Source organism: Dendrobium catenatum, unplaced genomic scaffold (genome assembly GCF_001605985.2).
Source record: "Dendrobium catenatum unplaced genomic scaffold, ASM160598v2 fragScaff_scaffold_292, whole genome shotgun sequence".
Lineage (NCBI taxonomy): Eukaryota > Viridiplantae > Streptophyta > Magnoliopsida > Asparagales > Orchidaceae > Dendrobium > Dendrobium catenatum.
Window position 1 is genome coordinate 998,013 of NW_021318754.1, and position 22,876 is coordinate 1,020,888.

Genomic DNA, 22,876 nt, shown 5'->3' on the forward strand with positions numbered 1-22,876 from the left:
ATTTCTAATAATTTTAAGTTGCATATAACTAATCCATATGAAGGGACTTCTAATCCTTATGAATAAAAATTGATCAATATAGAATAAACATGCATAATCAACATGTCTTTACTGCATTCTTTTACCATGTCTTCTTTACAACACTTAATGAATAAGCTTGCATATGATTATATTCTCTATGATAGAATTATTCATATTTTTGCTACTCTAATCAGACTCTTTGTCAAGCAGTTTATTGTTCGTTAAAGAATTATCAGAGACTCCTCCCATTGTTCATTGCCTTAAACTTTTTTGCTCGTAGTTGATGTGCGAGATAATCTACTCATGCATTGATCTTATTATTTGAGTAGAATGTCAAATAACAACTAATGAGGCCATTTATGCTCATTAGAAAACATTGAATGATTCTTGAGACAACATAATAATTCACAATAAGAAATTAATTAACTTATGGTGCAAAAAAAAGCATAAGCAATGAAGAGACAAAAGCTTCCCTTCTTACTAAATGATCCTAGGTCACTACTTTAAATACACCTAGGATTAAAATCTTGATGGAGATCCTAAATTATGATGCATGTCAAATGGCTAAAATCTTTGAATACTCTGAATGATGGACATCAATTTTAATGTTATGATTTTTATTGTTCTAGTTGACATTCAACAAAAATATATTTTTAATTGAATGAACATATTAAACATCTAACTCGTCAAGTACATTTGGATTATTATTTATAAATATAGCATGTAATCGCCAACCTCAAAATAAAGAAGATAAGAAGAGTTATAACGGGAAAATTCTTAGAATATTAAATAGAAGTGCCATCACTCTGAAATATTATATGACTAAAACAACTCAAAAAGGTTAAACTCCTTAAAATTTCTAAGACAAGTTGTATCTTAAACTTTGTTGGATATTTATATAAAAGTTTATCTTTAATCAATAAAATCTTCTTTCTATAAATAATATTGCATATAACAAAAACTTTCAACAGGCATGTCTATAAAGTGGCCTTTATAAGAAATTAAAGCCTCCATTAGGGCAAGTGGTAGAGTGGGTCACCACTCACAATCCATGGAAGGCACGCCCATGAGGCAACCTCTATAGAAAGCTAGTAGTGGATAGAGTACTCACAACAAAGACTCCATGAAATTAAGTGATTGACAGAGTTTTCAATTATTCAAAAAAAAAAAACTCATAAGGTAAACGCTCATAAGACATAGTATCATCTAAAACATTCGAAAGACATAAGACTCAAAATTTATAAATACACCAATAAGCTTAGAAGTCATAAGCCTAAGAAAGTGTAAGATCATCCAAAACTCTCAAAAAACGTAAGTCTAAAAAGATAAATATACATAAAAAAAAAAATCTCAAATGCCTAAAAGACTCGGAAAATGTATGTTTATCCAATTGTCTTAAGACTTTAAAAATCTAAAAGCCTCAAAAGACACATATTCTCTGATACTTAAAATCTCTTAGAAGGCTACAAGCCTGAGAAGGTATAAGGCTCTTAGGTTCTTCAAAAATCTCAAAATGCTAAAAGCCTTTGAAGATATACGTTTCTTCAATTTTCCAAAAAATTTAGAAGGCTAAAAAGTTTAAGAAGCTACAATATATTGTGGTCATCAAACAAAAAATCTCAGAATGAATAAGCCTTAGAAGATCTTTATCAACTAAGAGAACAAGATTATTGTGTTTCAACTAGGGGCCATATATTCTAATAAAATTTAAAGAATTTAACTACATCTCAAAGACAACCAAAAAACTCAATTTCATTTGGAGGACGAGTTCTCATAAATATAAATTACTCTTATGAAGATAAATATAATTTATCATGGCAACAAATTGATTATGAAAATTAATTAAATTTGTACATGAAAATATATACATTTTAAAGCTAAATACAATAACTATATTTACATGATGCCAACATATAATCTCCTACAACATATTAATTTTCAAACTCTTGTCTCTTTCCTCTTAAAATGTGAAGCTAGGAGATACAATTTTATTTCATTTGCAATATATGATTTATATAGCTTTAATGTCAACACTGATATGTGGAAGCATCGATTTTAACACCAAACATTGATAGGAAGCTGAAGTTCAAACTCCATGAATTATAATACTTTCTTCGACATCATCATCACATTATCATTATTGCATCAACTATAAACTCTGGCATGAGTTGTATCAAATGTTGATAATAATTAACTCCCTCTTAGAGAGAAAATTAAAGCTTTAAAATAGGGGTGAAAACTCCTTTTGGAATAAAACCTTTCCAAATTGACAGTCAAACTCCTTTCAAAAGGAAGATCAGAGCTCCACCACAAAGATTAAAAACTTCGCATATCATTTACAATTTCACCCATAAGATGGTTTGGTATACATAATAGAGAAATTAGTAGAGCTTATAAAGGGAGAATACTTTTTCAATACTTACAAACATTGTCTTCTAGGAGACAAAACCAAAATCTATAAAAAGAAATTGAGAGGTAGCTATTTATGTATAGCTTTGTATTTGAAGGATGATTCATTACTCTTGGTGGAGGGGTACTTGAGCTTGCAAGAGAGATACACACTACTTATCCATAATAATATTTTATTAGAGCCTGCACTGGAGGATTTATGCACCGCCTATATAAGAGAGTAAAAAGCCTCTCTTAAGAGAAAAAAAAAAGAAGTTTACAAGAAAAGGAGAGATACATTTCTTCTCCTTGTGAGGGGGTATTTACACTTGAAGAGGGGAGAGAAAAAATAATAAAAATTTGAAATTTTTTTAAAAAAGAAATAAGATATATATATAAAATATGTCATTATTTAAGCATCCAATGTTAGGTGTCTGAGCGTCTCAGTGTTGTTACAGTATTAGACGTCAAATACTGACATTGCAGTGTTACCAGTTTTGAAATTTAAGATCTTGAACTAGCACCACAATGTTAGGTGGTAGCGCCTCAATACTAGCTTACTAGCGGGACACTAAATATATTTTAAAAACACTATTTGATTCATTTCAAAATTTATTAAATTTATTAAATCCGAATTTACAGGTTTATTAGATAGCATTAAAATTAAATCAAATCCCATACCAAACAGCCCCTTAAAAGTTTATTGGGACGACAATTAAAAACGATCCGGAAGGCCGAGACGCGCCAAGCTTGGGAGCGGCAGAGGTTTTCGCGATCGCCCACCAGCTTTCTCGCGCTTCGTTCCACCAAAGCAATGGTGAATCGCAACCTCTCTGTTACCTCCCGTTCTTCTTTCTCTTGCCGGACATTCCAAAAACCTCTTGTTTTTTTTTTTCATCCATTGTTTCCACTCAATGTGCTGAATAGATAACCTATCTGTCTTCTTCTTTTTATGAAGGATTACCTCAAGAGCGTCGTTCCTTCTCAGCTCATTGCAGAGCGCGGTTCCAATCTGGTAGTCATCAATCCAGGTATCAAACCCATAACCTAGCTTAAAACCCTTGGAACCATATAGAAGCAACAGAGACAGAAATTTATACCTTCTAGGAGATATTTTGGACGATTGTAGATTTGTTGGGAGCTTTCTCCACTGCTATACATGCCTCTAGAGTTTATTTCTGTTTTCTATTTTTTAAAGGATCTGCCAATGTTAGAATCGGCTTTGCTCATCAAAATGTGCCCTATAATATACCACACTGTATTGCAAGACGTGTGAAGTCTGGCCCCAAAAAAAAAGTTCAGGATCAGGTATGAATGTTGAAATTTCACGTCGTGGCTGAAATATATATTACTTGTTCATGAGTGTGAAATTCTGGTTGTCTTTCCTCCATTTTGTTTTTTTGTTTTTTGTTTCAGATGCTGAACACACAAGCAACTCCTGCCCAAAATATGGAACGTGAGAAGGCTTATGATATGGTATATAAGGGCAATTTATACTTTGTATACACTTGCTGGTACTGTTTTTTTTTTGGTGGGGGGTGGCGGGGGTGGTTCCTGCTTTCTTCAAGCTATTACTGTGAACCTTGAATTTCAGATTGCATCTTCGCTGAAGATACCATTTCTCCATGAAGAAGCTACAAACAACTCTTTCCCCCGTAAGGTTTGTCTTACTAGTCACTATTTAAGATGATGCTTACGAATATTCTCTCTTGATTACTGCCTTTTATGTTAAAACCTGCTAGAGGCCTTTAGCCTAGCAATTCTTTCACGCATCAGGAAAATTATATTTCACCACTTGAGGTAGAACATGAGGCGTATCCTAACTGGTAACTAGTAAGATTGTTAAACTTATTCTAGAATCTTAAGGAAATCAGACTGGTTTAAAAAAATGACTTCAAGTCATTAGTCTTATCATAGCTGTTTCGACTTGGACAATGTAAAACAAGCTCTGAGCATAAAATTTTTGATTATGAATATATATAATTCTGTTAAATATGAACTTTTGCTCAACCCAGTTAACTATTTCATTGCAATATTCGTCAAAATAGAAATACTCTTGGCTAAGCTTCATTCAGGTGAATTATTCTTCATACTCGCTATTTAAAGGTTGTTTTTACCAAATAAGATCTATTAGAAACCTTAAGTGGGTTATTTTTGCACGCTCGCTCAGGTATAAAACAATCAAAATTTTGGGTTATTGACTCAAGAGCATCAGATCATATGATAGGAGATATTACACTCATTCATGACTATCAACCTTATCAATTAAATCGAGTAGTTAAGATTGTTGATGGCTTAACATCCAAAGTTTTGGGGACTGGTTATGCTTTTGTCATAGAAGCTATCACCCTTAAATTGGTGTTTTATGTGCCCAATCTTGAGTGCAATCTAATTTTCATTAGTAAATTGACTTGTGATAGTAATTGCTTAACAAATTTTTTCAATAATGTATGAATTTTTCAGGAACTGGATTACGGAGAAGAAGATTAGTAGTGCTGAGATGTGTTTTGGGTTATATTACATCATGACACCCAAATCCATACAAACCTTGATTGTTGCTCCTAAGAATTTTCCTATTAAGAATCATCCTATTGTAAGTCAGTTTGTTGAGAGTCATTCTAGAGTCAGTCAAGATAGAGAGATTCTCATGTGGTATTATAGGTTAGGTCATCCAAATTTCATGTATCTTGAAAAGCTTGTTCCCTATTGATTTATTAATAAAAATTCAAGTTTGTTCAAATGTGAAACTTCCCAATTGGCTAAACATATCAGTCCGTCTTACCCAATTGTTCCTTATCAATCTTTTAAACCCTTTGCCTTGATCCATAGTGATATTTTGGGACCCTCAAGGGTTAAAAATATAAGTGGAGCAAGGTGGTTTGTGATATTTGTTGATGATCATACTGGACTCACTTGGGTTTATTTAATGAAGAAAAAATTTGAAGTTGAAAGGATATTCAAATCATTTCAACTGATGATTCAAAACCAGTTTGATATAAAAATTCAAATATTAAAATCAGACAATGGGAGAGTATACTTTTATTCTATCATGAGAGAATACCTATCAAGCCAATAGATAATTCAAGTGAGTTCATGTGCGTATACGCCTCAAAAAAATGAGGTAGCTGAGAGAAAAAATAGGCAACTTATGGAAGTCGCTAGATCTATTATTCTATTCATAAAAGTACCAAAATAATTATTTGGGGGGGGGAGCCATTCTTACTGTTGCATACCTAATAAATAGGTTACCTACTCGGATACTAAATTTGAAACACCTAGACAAACTCTACTCAAAGCCTATTTTGATGCTCGGTTCATATCATCAAACCTTCCACCTAAAGTTTTTGGGTGCTCTGCCTTTGTTCATATCTATCCACAAGATAGAAGCAAGCTTGACCAAGATAAAAAAAGTATCTTTATTGACTATTCCACACAAAAAGATGTTACAAATGCTTTTGCCCTATTTCTAGGGAGGTATTTGAAACCATAGATGTTACCTTCTTTGAAAACAACCCATACTTCACTAGTTTTGAAATCAAGGGGAGAGTGAAGGAGAATTTCAAACTCGGGAGTGGAATTCCTTATTATACAATCAAACAGAGTTAAGTCAAAATCAATAAAAATAACAAGAAATTCAAACCACGAGTTTTTCCCAAGGTATATCTCCTATATCTCAAAGTCTACCTTGAGACCTATTACCTCCACTCATAAGTCCCAATTAATCCCTACAAAGAGAAGCAATTAAGGAACAACAATATATACACTCAAGAAAAATAAAGAAAAACCAGCATTTGCCGAGCAATGAGACACATCTTGCACCTGTCAACTCTACTTCAATGGATCAAACAACTATAGAAATTCATAAAGAGGAGAAAAAACGAGGAAGTTCAAAAGGAGATAGAGTCGTCAAATGGCCAGAAAGAATCATGAACCATCAAATATTTTCTCTTTTATAGCAGATTATCAGACCTTTATGAAGTCCTCCTTTCCAAGTTGAATGGTGTACGATTCTGACCAATATTCAGGAAGCTTTGAATCACCCAGGATGGAAACAAACTGTTAAAGAAGAAATTATAGCCTTGGAAAAAAAATCAAACATGAGCGATTATGAATCTCCCACCTGTAAAGAAAGTTATGACTTGCAAATGGGTGTTCACTGTAAAGCATAAGGTGGATGGTAGTTTTGAGAGGCTGAAAGCTAGACTGATTGCAGGTGGATTCACTCAGTCTTATGGAATAGACTATTTGAAAACTTTTGCTCCTGTTGCAAAGCTCAACATCATCATGATTATTTTTTTCTTAGCAATAATTTTAGATTGGCCCCTATATCAACTATATATCAAGAATGCATTCTTGAATGAGAACCTGAAAGAAGAAGTCTACATGGAGATTCCAATGGGGACTCATAAGTCTTTTGGAAGTGAGAAAGTATGTAAATTGTTGAAATCCTTGTATGAATTAAATCAGTCTCCAAGAGCATGGTTTGGAAGATTCTCAAAGTATGTAAAAGGCCATGGTTTTAAACAATGCAGACAGATCATACCTTATTTGTGATGTTGTAAGAAATAGACAAGTTAGCAGTATTGATTGTATATATGGATGACATTATCCTTACTAGAATAATATAGAGAAAATAATGAAGATCAAACAGACTTTGTCTAAGGAGTTTGAAGTTCTAGATCTAGGATCACCTAGATACTTCCTTGGTATGGAGGTAGCTCGATCAAGCAAAGTTATATTTATTTCCCAATGCAAGTATACCTTAGACCTATTAAAGGAAACCGGCATGCTGGGATGCAGACCAGCCAGTACACCTATGGATCCTAAGAAGAAACTTGGGATAAAAGTGGAAGGAGTTCCAGTAGATAAAGGAATATATTAATGTCTTGTACTCTTGTAGGAAAGCTTATATACCTCTCCAACACTCGTCCATATATTGGGTTAGCTTTGAGTATGGTAAGCCAATATATGAGTAATATGTTAGATTGGCCCTTAGGTCAGCTGAACTGGTCCTTCAAAAATCCAAAGGACAAATGGAAGATGAAAGGACAGATAACATAAAAGGAGAGGGGGAAGATGAAAAGACACAAGGCAAGAAAATACAAGAAAAATTCAACTTGTGTTGACCCCCCCCTGCATACATCAGTTTAGGTCTACAAAATGCGGAAATGGGGGGGGGGAGCTTGGCTTGGGAGGCAGCATGTGTGGGACCCACACAATAATGAAGGCTTGGATTAGGAGGAAAAAATCAAATTAGGGGTTGTTTAGAGATTAATGAATTGTCATTTTTTTAAAATAATCTCATTCTTGCTAGGGTTAGGTTTTCATCTTGAATTTGAATATGAATTTGGGATCTTGGTGTTGGTTTTGGGATCTAGTCTTTGGCTAGAGATTTGGAGAGTTGAATCTTCCTCTCGAATTGAAGATTCATTGTATTTGGTTGTTTCTTTTCCTTTTACTATTGATATTTCAAGTGCTTTCTCCCTGATTTTCTTATTGTTTTGGCAAAAATTGCTGTTTACAGTATTTTTCATTAGCTTGGGCTGTTTTCTATCATAATCCTATGAAGGAGCACATGGAGGTAGTATATCAAATTTTGAGATATCTTAAGAACACTCCTTGAAAGGGGCTATTAATCAAGAAAAATGAAGATAGAAAATTAATCCTTTATTCTGATGCAGATTGGGTAGGAAGCCAGGTTAACAGTCAATCGACCACATGATATTATTCATTTGTCCGGGTGAACCTAATGACATGGAACCATGTAGGAGCAAGGAACAATTTGTTGTTCCCAGAAGCAGTGCAGAATCTGAACTGAGAGCATTAACAATTACTATTTGTGGAGTTATTTGAATTAGACAAGTATTGATTGAACTATAAATAAAGATTGAAGTCACAATAATGTTGAAATGTGACAATCAAGCCGCAATCAGTATGGCCAAAGATCCAGTACATTACGACATAACAAAACATGTTATTATTGATAGACACTTTATATCTGAGAAAATAGAGAACTTAGAGATTGAAGTAGTATATGCCCCAACTCATGAGCAACTTATCGATGTTCTAACAAAGGCACTACCAGGCCCTCTACTTGATAATTTTGTTTGCAAGTTAGGATTGTTCAACCTATACAACCCAACTTGAGGGGGAGTGTTGAATCACGCAGCTAAGGGGAGGCCACACTAGCAATTCGTGGGCAACAATCTGAGGGTTGCAGTTGGAGATCCATGGGTAGCAATCCGAGCGCTACAATTGGATATCCCCATGGGCAGCAATTTGAGTGTTGCAGTTGGAGATCTGTGGGTAGTAATCCGAGGGCTGCAGTTGGAGATCCGTGGGATATGATTATTATAATTAATTAGATTAAATGTCTTTTCTTTTTCTATTTATTCTTCTACAATATAAAAGTAATGATTCTAAGGAATAGAATAAAATTTGAATTTTCCTCTAAACAATTTCTTCAAGTTGGATAGCAGAGAATTTGCAGAAAATAAAAATGATTGTATACCTATTTAAACTTAACTTATGGCTGAATATATCATATAGCTGAAAATAAGGTCTTAGGAAATAGTGAAGTTTATTTGAATTTAGTTTCTAGAAACTGCATTTTAGAAAGAGAAATGAGTTGTTGTGTAGACGCCTCAGCTTTTCTTAGAGAAAATGTGGTTCCCTTGTATCAAATATTTAGCACCATATGGTTATTTTTTGTTCGAACCATTAAGTTTATTAAGTAAATTTCTTCATTTCAAAGAATTGTTAGTTTGATTACCATATTATTGGTTGTCCTCTTTAAATACGCCTTTTGAAACCCATGGATCAAGCATTAAATTTGTATAGAATTTTAGATTTTTAGAATTCCTTGAAAGAACAGCTTTAATTCAAACTTAACTTGGTTCCTTTCTCTGGAAGCCTTTTCATATTTTGTCTTTTAAGGAAGTAATGGTAGGCTACTGTTTTAGTGTGATATGTTGATTACTTTTTAATAGTGAGATTGAGGAACAGAAAAAAAAAAAATTTCAGAAAATTCCTTGATTAGTAGAAGTTTATGAAAATAATGTTGTGCCATCCTTGTCATCACATCTCTTCCTATGTTATAGCATTACAGTATTGTGTGCGGTTGGTCTCCTAGTGCGCTTTCAGCAATAACCAAATATGAAAGTCACTCAAGTAGATACACTTAGGAATTTGTTAGTCATTAAAGTTTTTTTTTTTGCATGAAATATCCTGCAGGTGGGACGTGTAGATGGATTTGCACCACATCAATACCGAAATGATTCTCCTATCATCTGGACAAAAGTTATGGACAAGAAGTCCAACTCATTCGCTATGAAGGGTATTTCTTGAGCTAATATCCCATTTGTATTTTAATCTATATGTTGAATGCTTGCAAATTGTTAGTTTTTATGATTTCCAAAATAAAACTTTTATTTGTTGTACCTTGATGTATGCTTTTTGGTGATGATATTCTTCTTGTTGATAAGACTAGAGAGGGAGTTGAAGGTAAACTTGAATTGTGGAGGTCAACCTTAGAGTCTAAAGGTTCTCATTTGAGTAGATCTAAAATATAATATATGGAGTGTAATTTTAGTAATAATAGATCTAGTGGGGGATTGTGACTTTGGGTGATCAACTCATTAATAAGAGTACACATTTTCGATATATTGGGTCTATTTTTCAGAGTGGAAATAGATGAAGATATTATTAGTAAAATTCAAGTTGGATGGTTGAAGTAGAGGAATGCATCGGGTTTGTTGTGTGGTAGAAAAGTCATCCTCGACTTAAGAGAAAATTCTATAAGATGGTGGTTGGACCTGCAATGTTTTATGGTGCAGAATGTTGGCCATTAAAAGAGAAGCATAATATTAAGTTAAGTGTTGCAGAGATGAGGTGCTCAGGTTGATGAGTGGCTTTACTCTTAGAGACATGATACGAAATGAGCATATACGTAAAGGGTTGGAGTAGCTCTAGTGGAAGATAAGATTAGAGAGATTTGCCTTAGATGGTTTGGTCACATAAAACGGCGGCTTTCTGATGATCTGATTAGGAAAGTAGATGTATTAGATTTGACTTATGTTAAAAAAGGTAGAGATAAACCTAAAAAGACTTAGTTAGAAAATGTTAGAAATGACCTTTCTTTGTTAGATTTAAATGAGAATTTAACTCTTAACAGGACACAATATAGAAAATAAATTTATGTAGCACATAGTGGGATAAAGGCTTGATTTTGTTGTTGTTTTTTGTCCAAAATTAAATTTTATAGTGTAGTGAGAAATGCCAGTTTGTTGGAGTGTTGCCTTTGTTCGATAGCCTTATGATGTTCTTTTAAGAACTATACCATAACCAAGCTGCCGAAAGATACGATGCTATGGGAACTAAAAATTCTTTTCATTGTTTCAATGACTTGAGTACCTCATGCCATTTATAATTAAGAATTATTATGAACTTGGGGAAATATCTGATCATAAAAAAACTTTCAGTTGATTTGAGACGGTGCATAAGATCACCAGATTATTCCCTATTGTTATTATGCTTGTAAGAACATTTTTGTTGGTAATTAGGCAAATGAACTGTCAAAATTCACAGGAAATTTGACTACTCAGAGGTAATTGCAACATGGTTACCTCCGTCCAAAGAGAATTAATGAATTTCGATGAGACTGAACCGCTTGATTTAAATCTTCAGAATTTTGATCTGTAGCATTCTAGTATAAAATCAACACAATACCCCCCACACCCTTCTTAAAAAACAAAGGAAAATGACGTAAGAAAAGGAAAATGACGTAAGAAAGCAAGTTTAAGGCATTTCCTGTTTTCATATTCGTTGATTTTCTATTGAATATGTAGGCCATAAGCTCCTCATTAGCTGCGCTAGAATTTATCAGACCAAATCATGTATTAGTCAAATAATGCATAATATGAATGGTAGGGATCTTATTGAAACCTTATTTTTGTACTTTTTTTAACTCTTCTAGTACCTACTTTCATTACATGTTATTCGTCTTGTTTATATATACTTTTAAATTTTTAAGGTTATTAATCATTCATAGATTTGGATATTTTTTTCACCCTTAACAAAGCATGATTATTATCAAGTAACAACATGCCAATGGCCATGATATATGCTATCTATTTTTATGTTGTTGGCTTTAGTTCTTAATCCAAAAATATAGTCTTTCTACTTTTTCTTCATGTAATGATCTTGAAACTGCTGGTATATTCTTCAAAATTGTTTAGATGGCAAGGCTACTAACTTGCATTCCTCAGAAGCATCCAAATCTTTTGATGGTGGAGACTCTGATTCTGATGAATATAAATTGAAGGAGTCTATTTTTGGAGATGAAGCCCTAAGAATTTCACCGTGCGAACCATACTGCTTAAGTCGTCCTATTCGTCGTGGCCATTTTAACATTTCTCAGGATTACCCTTTACAGCAGGTCTTGATGCATTGAACGATTGTTTTACTATCAGATAGTAGTCAACGTATGTAGTTTATCTTCTGATCAAATTGAATGTTTCTTTTCTATAAAACGTATGGCTTCTTATTTATTGCAGGTGATTACCGATCTATATGTGATTTGGGATTGGATATTGGTGGATAAGTTGCATATACTTCCAGTTGATAGAAGCTTCTATTCAGCTGTACTTGTTTTGCCTGAGTCATTTGATAGCCGAGGTGATTTTTTCCTTTTTGCCTTGGGCCCTTTAATTTCAATCTTCAAGTCTGACGCCTCTTATCTTTCTGAAGTTGACTTTTCAATTGCTTTTTTTATTGTTGAGTCTTTCGATTTTTTTAAAATGTTTTATCTTAAAAGTTTCTCCAAAGAATGGTTCAACCATTGTAAACAGTATTTGATTTTTAAGATTCAGTGATCTGCAGTGTACGGTAGGTGCATCTTGACTGTCCTCTCTGCATCTATTTATAACCCATATATCTTACACAATATACGTGTGGAAATCTTCATTTATTTGTCTAAACAGTAAGATTAAGTTCTGTTAAATAAGCCACAATCAAATAAAGTTATGACTTACTGGATTCAAGAAATGAATGCATCTAGAAATGCCAAATCAAATAAAGTTATGACTTGCTGGATTCAAGTAATAAATGCATCTAGAAATGCCTATCTAACTCATAAGATGCATTGTATTATGTTGTGCCCTTTGGTGCCTTGTATACCCCCTATTACTCATAAAATTATGAGTTTTCTTGATAAATTTTGAGGGTTTAGGAATGACCTTTTTCACAATTTATGGTTGCCTCTTCCGTGACTGAGGATTTTTGATAATTGCTGGATTGATTCACAGACGAACCTTCTTTATGTTTTTTTTTTCCTTCTCTTTTTGCCTTGAAAGCAACAAGTCAATCATTATTTTCCCTTTTTGAACTGTTGTGTTAGCCCTGTAGTTTTCAGCCAAAATAGACTTAAAGGGAGGTTATGGAGGATTTAGGGGATATAGAGGCGATCCAAATGTGAGGAAGCTTAAGATGCTCATCTTTGAGGGAGAGGATGCACACGGGTGGATCTACAAGGTAGAGAGTTATTTTGTTGTCAATGGATTGACAGAGGAGGAGAAGCTGACGACAACTGGTTATGTCTGGAAGGGAAGGCTTTGGCTTGGTAACAGTGGAGAGACATGAGACGACCCATACGGAGCTGGAGGGAGTTCATGGACTGCTTGTTGGAATGTTTCCGAACTAGCAGGAGATGAGACTTCTATGAGCAGTTTTTCGCCCTGACATAGGAGAGATCTGTGGTAGAGTACCGTAAGAGGTTTGCACACCTTGGTTGGTAGCCGAATGGACTGGCTTTCTGAGACGGTGTTGGAGGGGAACTTTATGAAGGGGCTCAAACTAGAGTTCCGGGCGGCGGTTAGAGTGATGGTGCCTCGTGACTTGGAAGAGGCTATGGAGCTAGCATAGTTGGTGGAGGACCAAAAGCATCTGGAAAGGGGGGCCAGGGGCAGCAGCTCGGGAAACTCGTATAAGATGACCACCACTTTTTTAGCACAAAGGGAATGACACTTGGTGGTCTGCTAGAGGCCCCAAAGGAGAAGCCTGTAGAAGAGAGAATCAGGGAAAATTTCAAAAAGCTCATTGCGAAGGAGCTGCAGGAGAAGAGGGTTAAGTGGGTTTGCTTTAGATGTGATGAGAAGTATACACCGGGGCACAAGTGTAAGGACTGAACTCTTCAGGTTCCATCGTCTGCGATGATGATGAAGTTGAGGAGGGAGGTGGGAGTGTGGCTTTGGAAGAAGGGGAGGAAGAACTGCATCTTGATATGGCGGAAGTCTCCTTGAACTCAGTGGTGGGATTTACTCTGAATCACACCATGAAAGTGAAGAGAGCAATAACAAACAAAGAGGTGGTGGTACTGATAGATAGTGGGTCTATCCACAATTTTATCTTCAACCAGGTCTTAGATCAATTGGGGGTGAAATTGATGGACACCGGGTGTTATGGGGTGATGATGGGCACTAGGAAAATGGAGACGGGTAGAGGAGTGTGTAGGGGAGTGGTACTGACTATATAGTGGTTCCAGATGAGGGAGGATTTCCTTCCATTGGAGTTATGGAGCATTGATGTTATCCTGGGGACGAAGTGACTATAAATCTTGGGGGATACGAAGGTAAATTGGGGAGCACTAACGATGGAGTTGGTGGTGGAGGGAAGAAGGGTGGTGATCAGGGGAGATGCATGACTATCTGAAGCCATGGTGTCTCTCAAAACCATGGTGAGGGCCATACAAGAGATGGGTGGAGGATTTTTGGTAGAGCTGCAAAGTTTAGAGGGGATTAGAATGGAAGAAGGGGGGCATTCTGCTTTCAGTACAATCACTTAAACAACAGTTCAGGGAGATATTTCAGCCACCTCAAGGCTTACTGCCACCATGGGAGCATGTGAAAGCCATCACCTTGAGAGAGGGGGTATCATCGATTAATGTCCGACCTTAATGCTAACCTTTGATTCAAAAGGATGAGATTGAAAATCTGATCTAAGAGATGTTGGAGGCGGGGATCATTAGACTGAGCGTGAGTTCTTTTTCTAGCCCATTTTTGCTGGTCAAAAAGTAGGATGAGAGCTGGATATTTTGTGTGGCCATGCCTTGAATAAAGAGACTATGCCGGATAAGTTTTCCATTCTGGTGATCGATGATCTACTAGATGAGTTGTGCTGTAGGCTTCCCATGTCGCTTTATATTTTGGTAAATTTTTCCACTTCTTTAACACTTCCTTGATCCCCTTTACTCCTTGGTGCACCCCTTGCACCTCTAGTGGTTCTAATATTACCTCCATATTTTTTGACAGTGTAGCTGGTAGTGCGGGCGAGGGTGTATGGTCTCCAATGGCTCGTCTCAATTCGCTCTACGACCTCATATGACCGAAAGTATCGAGGGGAAAGCTTCTCATTCTTTCGTCTGGCTAGAGTCCTCTATCTGTAAGGTTGGATCTTCAGATAAACACTATCTCCAATCTCAAACTGCTCATCCCTCCTTTTTTCAATCTTTCTTCTTCATAATTTGTTGTGCTCGCAGTAGATGTCTCTTCAATCCATCTGCTTTTCTCTCAATTATTTCTCCACTAACGATACTAATGTGTTGCCATGCCCACAATGTACCAGATGAGGGGTATTTCTCTCATATAGAATTTTAAATGGTGTTGTTTGGGCTGCTATATGATATGAAGTGTTATATCAGTACTCTGCCCAGGCTAGCCATTTGGTCAACATCTTTGGGTTATCCCTAGACAAAGCAATGAAGATAAGTCTCTACACTGTGATTTATCACCTTTATCTGGTATCTATTTGAGGGTGATAAGCAGTACTTCGCTTCAGGGTAGTCCCTTGCATCTTAAATAGATCCCTCCAAAAATGTCTCAAAAAGGCATTGCCCCTATTAGACACTATGGACTTGGGTATGCCATGCAAATGGACTACATCTCTAATGAATGCGACTGCCACTAAAACTGCAATGTATGGGTGGTGTAGGGAAATAAAATGAGCATATTTGCCCAATCAGTCCACCACCACAAGAATCCCGATGAATCCTTCTAACTTAAGCAATCCCTCAATTAAGTCCATAGTCACCTCTTCTCACACCTTCTCGTGTAAAGCAAAAGGTTGTAAAGACCACCTAGAGCCATAGCCTGGTATTTGTCTCTGGCATACTTCACAACTGGTCACCCTGTTCTCCACATCCTTCTGCATTCCCACCTAGTATAGTTTCGCTGCCAGTCGATGATATGTCTTTTGATTCCTGAATGCCCCCCCCCCTTGTGTCATGAAACTCCTGCAATAAGTGAGGGATGTGTGGTGATGTCCTTAATAGCACAAACTGTCCCTGGTATAGCAACTTCTGACCCCCCAAGGAATAACCAGGATGAACAATCCTTGTTTTGCTGTAAATCTCCTTTGATTTTACTCAGCTTTTCATTCTACTCGCTCTCTTGCTTCAAGTCCTCCCAATCCACCACTATGAGGACTGATAGAGCCATAACTTGGGGATCTTCACTACGTCTGGAGAGAGCATCTGCCGCTTTATTTTGCAATTCGGGCTTGTATTGGATCTCAAAGTCATACCCCAATAACTTGAAAAGCCACCATTGATGCTCTTTTGTCACCTTCCTCTGCTCCAACAGTAATTTCAAACTTCTCTGATCGGTCCTGACTATGAAGTGCCGCCCCAATAGGTAAGGTCGCCACTTCTTAATTGCCAGCGCAATTGCCATCAGTTTCCTTTCATATATTGATTTTCGTTTGGCCCTAACAATCAATACTTGGTTGAGATAAGCTATAGGTTGCTGCCCTTGTATGAGAACTGCTCCCAACACATATCCTAGTCTCTACTACAAACGGTTGGTTGAAATATGGTAGTGCTAACACATGGACACTAGTTATGACTTTGTTCAACTGCTCAAATACCTGAGTGGCTGCCTCCCCCCATTTGAAATTATTCTTCTTCAACTGCTCTGTCAAAGGCCAAACTATAGAGCTGTATCCCTTCACAAATTTCATGTAATATCTTGTGAGTCCCATGAGCCCCCTTAGCCCTTGGCTTTTAGGCACTGGCCACTCCACCATTGCCTCTATCTTGGTTGTATCTGCTGACACGCCGACTTGAGACACTATATGTCTCAAATACTCCTTTCTTTTCTATGCAAAAGAGCTCTGCTTCAAGTTGGCATATAGTTGGTGCTTCTTCAAAGTTCTCGACACCTTGCCCAATTGCTCTAAATGCTTCACCTTCAACTTGCTATAAATACGGATGTCATCAAAGAATACCATATCAAACCTTCGAAGATAAGGCTTGAACACCCTATTCATGAGTGATTGGAATGTGGTAGGGGCGTTAGTGAGGCCAAAAGGCAACACCAAGAGCTCATAATATTCCTCATGAGTTCTGAAAGCCTTCTTGTGAGTGTCTTCTGGTCTCATTCTGATATGGTGATACTCGGACTTCAAATCGATCTTTGAGAACACCACCGAACATGCAACTTATCTAGCAGCTCATCAATGACCGGTATGGGAAACTTGTTCAACAGAGTTTCCTTGTTTAAGGCACGATAATCTACACAAAATCTCCAATTATCATCCTTCTTTTTCACCAACAACATGGGACTAGAAAAAGGGCTCACATTGGGCTTGATGATCTTGGCTTCAAGCATCTCCCGAATCAGCCTCTCAATCTCATCCTTCTAGACCCGTGGTTAGCAGTATGGTCGACACTAATGAGACTGACTCCTTCCTTTAAAATAATACCGTGCTCGTGCTCCCGTGGAGGAGGCAATCCTTGGGGAGGTTGGAAAACCTCACTGAACTGCTGGAGAAGCGGCTGAACTATTTTTGGAATGTCCTTTATCTCTTGGGCGTCTACTCCCTCTAAACTCTGAAGCTCCACCAACAATCACAATCCTTTACCCTGTATGGCATGCACCATGGATTTCAAGGAAACCATTGCTTTGGATTAACTAGGGTCTCTCTTAATCACCACCTTTCTCCCCTTCACCTGAATCTCCATAGCTAAGGCCTTCCACTCCACCTTGATCTCCCCCAAAGTTTGTAGTCACTTCATACCAAAGATTAGATCTGTACTTCCCAACTCTAGTGAATTCCCTAAAACTCCACCACCAATCCCCTCATCACAAACAAAAAGGATCTGCAAGGTGCGATTTTTACACCTATGACCCGGTGTAAACTTCTCGTTGCACCTAAAACATAGCCCCTTAGCTTGTTTGTCCTATAACTCCATATCCGTGAGCCTTTTAAAGTTCCCTCCCGGCCGAGCTCCCAAACATTTCTCCTTTGGAGTTTCTCTTTGACCCGATGCAGTCAGCATCCTAGATGTAAGGAAGGTGGTCTTCGTGCGGTAAGAACCTCCAAAACTACATCCTTTGATACTCCTCTCAAGTGAATTCTTGTTCTCTATCAATTAGGCTAACTACATAGCCTCTCCCAAGTCACGGGGTCTTGTCACCCGCATAGCGGTTCTCAACTTTGGTTTGAGTCCCCTCATGAAATTGCTCTCTAACACCATCTTTGATAGTCTCCCTAAATGTCCCGACATAAGCTCAAATCTTTCCTGGTACTCCATCATCATTCCCACATGTGTCAAAGCAAAGGCCTGCTCATAATAGTCCCCCTCCTGCTTGGTTCAAAAGCGCTCCAATAAATGTTCAATGAACTTCTCCCATAAAGGGATCATGTACCTCATCTCCCTCCATTGGTACCATGCTAGTGCCTTACCCTCGAGGCATAGAGCCGCCTCTATAAGCCTCTCCATTTCCGCCAACCCATTCACCACAAAATATCTCTCTACTCTATAGATCCACCCATGCGCATCCTCGTCTTCAAGCACCGGCATTTCCAGCTTCCTGACCTTCGAATCTTCCCTTCCTGATGCAGGACTACTTAGATGAGATGATTATGGAATCATTTAGTCATTGCACAACTCGTGATTAGAATAATATTAGAATAAAATTAATAGCAATTTTAAAATGAAGAATCAAAACAAATAAGGAGTTATCTTCTTAGGCTAAATCACATGTTACAAGTTTTGAAACTTTCAAGACAAATAAGAAAAATAATACAATACCAAGTAGTAGTTTTCAAATTAATCCATAATCTAACAATGAGAATTAGGATGCATTGAAAGTGCGCTCAAATCCTACGATTACTAAGCTTAAGCAAGAGCAGTTGAAAGAGTCCGTCGTGACTGCAATCAAACCAACAAGAATTTAGAATAAAAGAAATAAGACGCAAGGGGAAAGAGAAACCTTCGTTAGGGAGAGGTGGAGATCCTCCACTCAATGCCTTCGAAGTGTTCGTCGATAGCCTCTACCAAATAGATCAACGTGCGCTCTAAGTAATCCTCGACGGTGAAATCAACTCTTGGGTTTACGTCGAAGAAAGTAGATTGTAGGATGTCTACGTAGCTGTCTTCGTCCCAAGTTATGCCGTAATTAGTTTCCGGATCCGCCATTCATGTATGCTTGAGACCAAATCTCCTATTGTCTTGCTAGTGTTCTTGAAGGTTGTCGAAGAGAAAGGAATTTTTCTTGCAAGCGAAGAAAGAATAACTCTTAAATTCCCTTATCAAAACTCTAAACTGACTTCAGATTTTGGAGCCAAATTCTGAGAGAAATCCCAAAAATCTTGGCTTAGGAGCAAAGGGAATTGGGAGGAGAAGTCAAGCTTTCAGTCCAGCAAGGTGTTGAAGTGGGGGAGATGGAATTTGAGAGGGAGAGGTGGTCGGGTGAGGAGAGAGGAACAGGGAGAGCGGCGGGATAGAGGGGAAATTTGAGGGATTTTCTATTCCTAAATCAATGAGTTGATTTGGGAATTAGATTAGGAAATAAGGCTCAGCAAAAATTTGTTAGAGACAACGTAAAGGGATTTGAATATAATTTCTAAAAGCAATATGGGGAGAATAGGCAATAATTATTAATTAAAGCCAAGATAGAGGGGAAGGGGGCCGGCGGCATCCATAGAGGGAAATATGGATTTAATGCACTCAATTGTGGCTACTTAATTTGGGATTGAGATTTAGGAAAAAAATAATTAAATCCTCTTTGAATTTGAAATTCAAATAAAAATTGATTTAATAACTTTCCATAAATAGGATGATAAATTAGGAAAGAATTCAAATTTCAAATTTGTTGAATTTGAAATTTTGAAAATCTTCCCAAAGTTAATTCACCCAAATTAGGCAAGGGTTTCAATGGGAAACATAAGTGGGAGGGCGGCGGTGGCTAGGTGTTGGGCCGGCGGTATGGGGGAGTTGGGTAGGGATTTTGGTCGGGGATATGAGGTGGATGGGGAAAGGGGTTCGGAGCAATGGAGGTTCGGCGATTATGTGAGGATTGGTGGGGGGAATAAAGAGAAAAGAAAATAAAGAACGAAACCACGAACCCAACTTATCTAGATTGGTGGGTATTGCGTGATCCTCACTCTCCTAGGGATCTCTCTCCATGAGCACACTAAAGCTTTCTCAAACTTATCAAACAAGAAAATTCATAAGCAATCATTCATTAATCAAAATAGAACAAAGTGGGGCTTTAAATAGCCTCATACAAATGACTCAAAACAAAAGACGCAAATGCCCTTTGGGCTTACATACGACAACTCCCATAAGAGGGGTACAACAGGAAATAATAAAACGCACCTAAGCAAATAACAAAATACATGAATAATAAAATACACTAATGACACAAAAATATAAAGACTCGATCGTGGCCGTAGATCGGCGGCCACGTCTCTGATAAACTTTCCATGATGATCTGATGTCCCCATCACTTCCCCAATTTCCTTTTTAGCCCTGCATGCCTCCCATGAAGCGAGCATTGGGGTCTCTCCATTGTTCCCTCTCCTCCCTTCTCCTTTCATATCCCTCTCTTCCTTCAAATTCAGCCCGTCTGTTCTCTTTTTCTCATTCCCTCCTACCTCTATATTCCCTATCCATCCCCCTTCTCAATAGAGGCTCAAGGTGGGATATTCCCTCATTCTCTCCTAAAATTTCACCTCTCTGTCTCTCCTTGGCATGTCATTTCCCTGATTCCCCCTTGTTTCCGGTGAAGCGGCTTTAGTTTGAAACTCCAACATCTGCTTCATCATCGTTCAACGATCCCACATTCGTTCGCAGCTGCCCTACTTTCCCCTCCAACTTTTCTTCCAATGCCTCAACTCTTCCTAGCTATCGGTCTCAAAAACTTGCTCTGATATCAATTTGATATGTTTTGGAGATCAAATCAGAACCCAAAACAATCACTAGAGCAAAATTTGCACCAACCAACAAAAGACAACCACCAAAATCAAGAGAGAACAACAATGACATGCAGGAACATCACTAATAAAGCTGAAATAACAATCTTCAATCAAAGAAACACAATATACAATTGATTCTCTATTTAATAGGTGAATCGGCTCTCCCCCAATTTCCTAGAAGCAACTAGGAATCCAAAATCACCTAAGAAAAAACTATTTCTGAAAAATTCTTCACATAATCCTTCCCACATCAAACTTTCTCCCGTAAAATAAGCCCTAATCCCACTATAAATGCACCTCACATTTCCTCCAATGAATATCCCCTTAATCTTTTTCCTCCTATAGGTCTGAAATGAGGCGCCGGGACTCACAAAACAAGAGCCTTTTGTCTCTTGAAATGAGGTGGGGTTCATAGCTTTATCACTTTCATCCATTTTTCAGTGAATATTTCAACATATTTCTTCCAATATTTTTTCATTCACGTAGTGGAGGAAACATTCTTTGAAGCATTGTCTCTCTTTTTGCCCTAAAGCTGCCCCCTTTTGTTTGGTCATGATAAGGGATGTATGACATGATGACTGTGTCTGCCCTCCTTTTTATATAATTACGACACAGTGAGTGTGCATCCCCTTCTTTTATATAATGATAGGTTGTATTTCGTGTACAATATATCTATTCACTCAACTTATGGGGATTTGTGCGGTCCTATTTAGGCTGCTACTCATGCCTTATAAGAGATCAAGATGGGCCATCGTGCATGACTCAAAGGGCCGGCCTAATAATAATAATCAGTTTGCTTCTGTAGTGGCTTAGCTTATTGGATTGAGTGCCAGCTTTACAAAGTCTTACCTTTTTGGCCATATTTTTGAAAGAACATTAATTGAATAATTATTTAATAATCAATCAGTAGAGTTAACCTAATTAATTGATTAACTAATTATGTAATAGGATGTGTAATTAGCCGTTAGTTTCCCCTTCTTCAAGCATGAATATATTTTATGAGTTGCATGAGATTCATGAGTGCTTTTCACATTTTTTTCATTTATAATTTTATTCTTGATTTCATTAATTTTCTGCCTTCTAAAGTTTGGCAATACTATTTCTTGTTTTCGTTTACTTGTGGGAACTGCTTGAAAGCTACTTGAGTAATTCGGGCTTATAATTTCATGCACAACATAGGAAATGCTATATGTTTCCTAAAATTGTTTGTTTCATTAAATTGTGTACCTTTTGATGAATGTACAAGTTTATTGAGTGCAAGTATGACAATTTAATGTTGCTATTTTGATTTGATCTTGAGAAGTTTATTCTTACTGATTGTTGCTTTGCTATTGACAATCGTGATATTCTGAGCATCAAGTTTAAGCCAAAAGATAATATGAAAATGTTATTTTTTGTTTCTGCTTGTGTAGAGATCAAAGAAATGCTATCTATTGTCTTGCGGGATTTGAGATTTAGTACAGCCGTTGTACATCAGGTGTGCCACATAATCTTTATCTGAAATAATTATTTTCATTGAAACATGGAGCTATTGACATCTGATTCTTTGAATGCATCCTGATATTTAGCTGCAATCCATTGTATTTATTATTTTCTTTATTCTTAATACATCCTGACAGTTCTCTTTCTCGTGTAAATGAATATATTACTGAACTTCGGACATTTATTCTAGATATATTTTTTGGTTATATGGTTGTTTATTATTTATAAATCCATACAACAGGAAGGACTTGCAGCAGCTTTTGGAAATGGGCTATCCACGGCTTGTGTGGTAAATATTGGTGCTCAAGTTACGTCTGTAATTTGTATTGAGGCAAGGAGTTCTAAACTCATCTATACTTTGAGTCGTTGTTTCTGTTTTTGCTGGTTTCTGCATATTTATTTCTGCGAATTTTTTTTTACCTCCCCTCATCTTGTTATAAAGATTTGAGTTTCATATTAATGGCTTTCAGAAAACATACAATCTACAGCTTCCCAAATGACATTTACTGCTATTATGGTGATTCGTTTTCAGGACGGAGTTGCTTTACCTTCAACAATAATTACACAACCATATGGTGGAGAGGTGGGTATTGCTATTACTTTTAATTTTATTCAAAGAATTGGCAATTGCATTCTCTTTACACTATCTTTTGTTTCGGATGTTGTTATGTTATTTGTTGTTAAGTTTTTAGTCGAATTTCAAATTAGTAAATATGATGCAATGTTTTTT

General features: G+C 36.9%; 1 protein-coding gene across 3 annotated transcripts in view; it reads left to right on the forward strand.

The window, feature by feature from the left end:
- Positions 1-3,082: 3,082 nt before the first annotated feature.
- The window catches only part of LOC110104878 (actin-related protein 9), a 47,014-nt gene continuing 27,220 nt past the window's right edge, over positions 3,083-22,876 (forward strand). The window contains exons 1-11 of one of the 3 annotated variants that reach the window (XM_020834160.2): positions 3,083-3,226; positions 3,368-3,440; positions 3,608-3,717; positions 3,826-3,885; positions 4,004-4,069; positions 9,643-9,745; positions 11,646-11,845; positions 11,964-12,084; positions 22,077-22,141; positions 22,388-22,477; positions 22,679-22,729. In XM_020834160.2, coding sequence (XP_020689819.1) covers positions 3,224-3,226; positions 3,368-3,440; positions 3,608-3,717; positions 3,826-3,885; positions 4,004-4,069; positions 9,643-9,745; positions 11,646-11,845; positions 11,964-12,084; positions 22,077-22,141; positions 22,388-22,477; positions 22,679-22,729 — 942 coding nt within the window. In that variant the 5' untranslated portion in view covers positions 3,083-3,223. The remainder of the gene's footprint in view (positions 3,227-3,367; positions 3,441-3,607; positions 3,718-3,825; positions 3,886-4,003; positions 4,070-9,642; positions 9,746-11,645; positions 11,846-11,963; positions 12,085-22,076; positions 22,142-22,387; positions 22,478-22,678; positions 22,730-22,876) is intronic. The other 2 variants (XM_028693469.1, XM_028693470.1) reach the window with 2 other exon arrangements.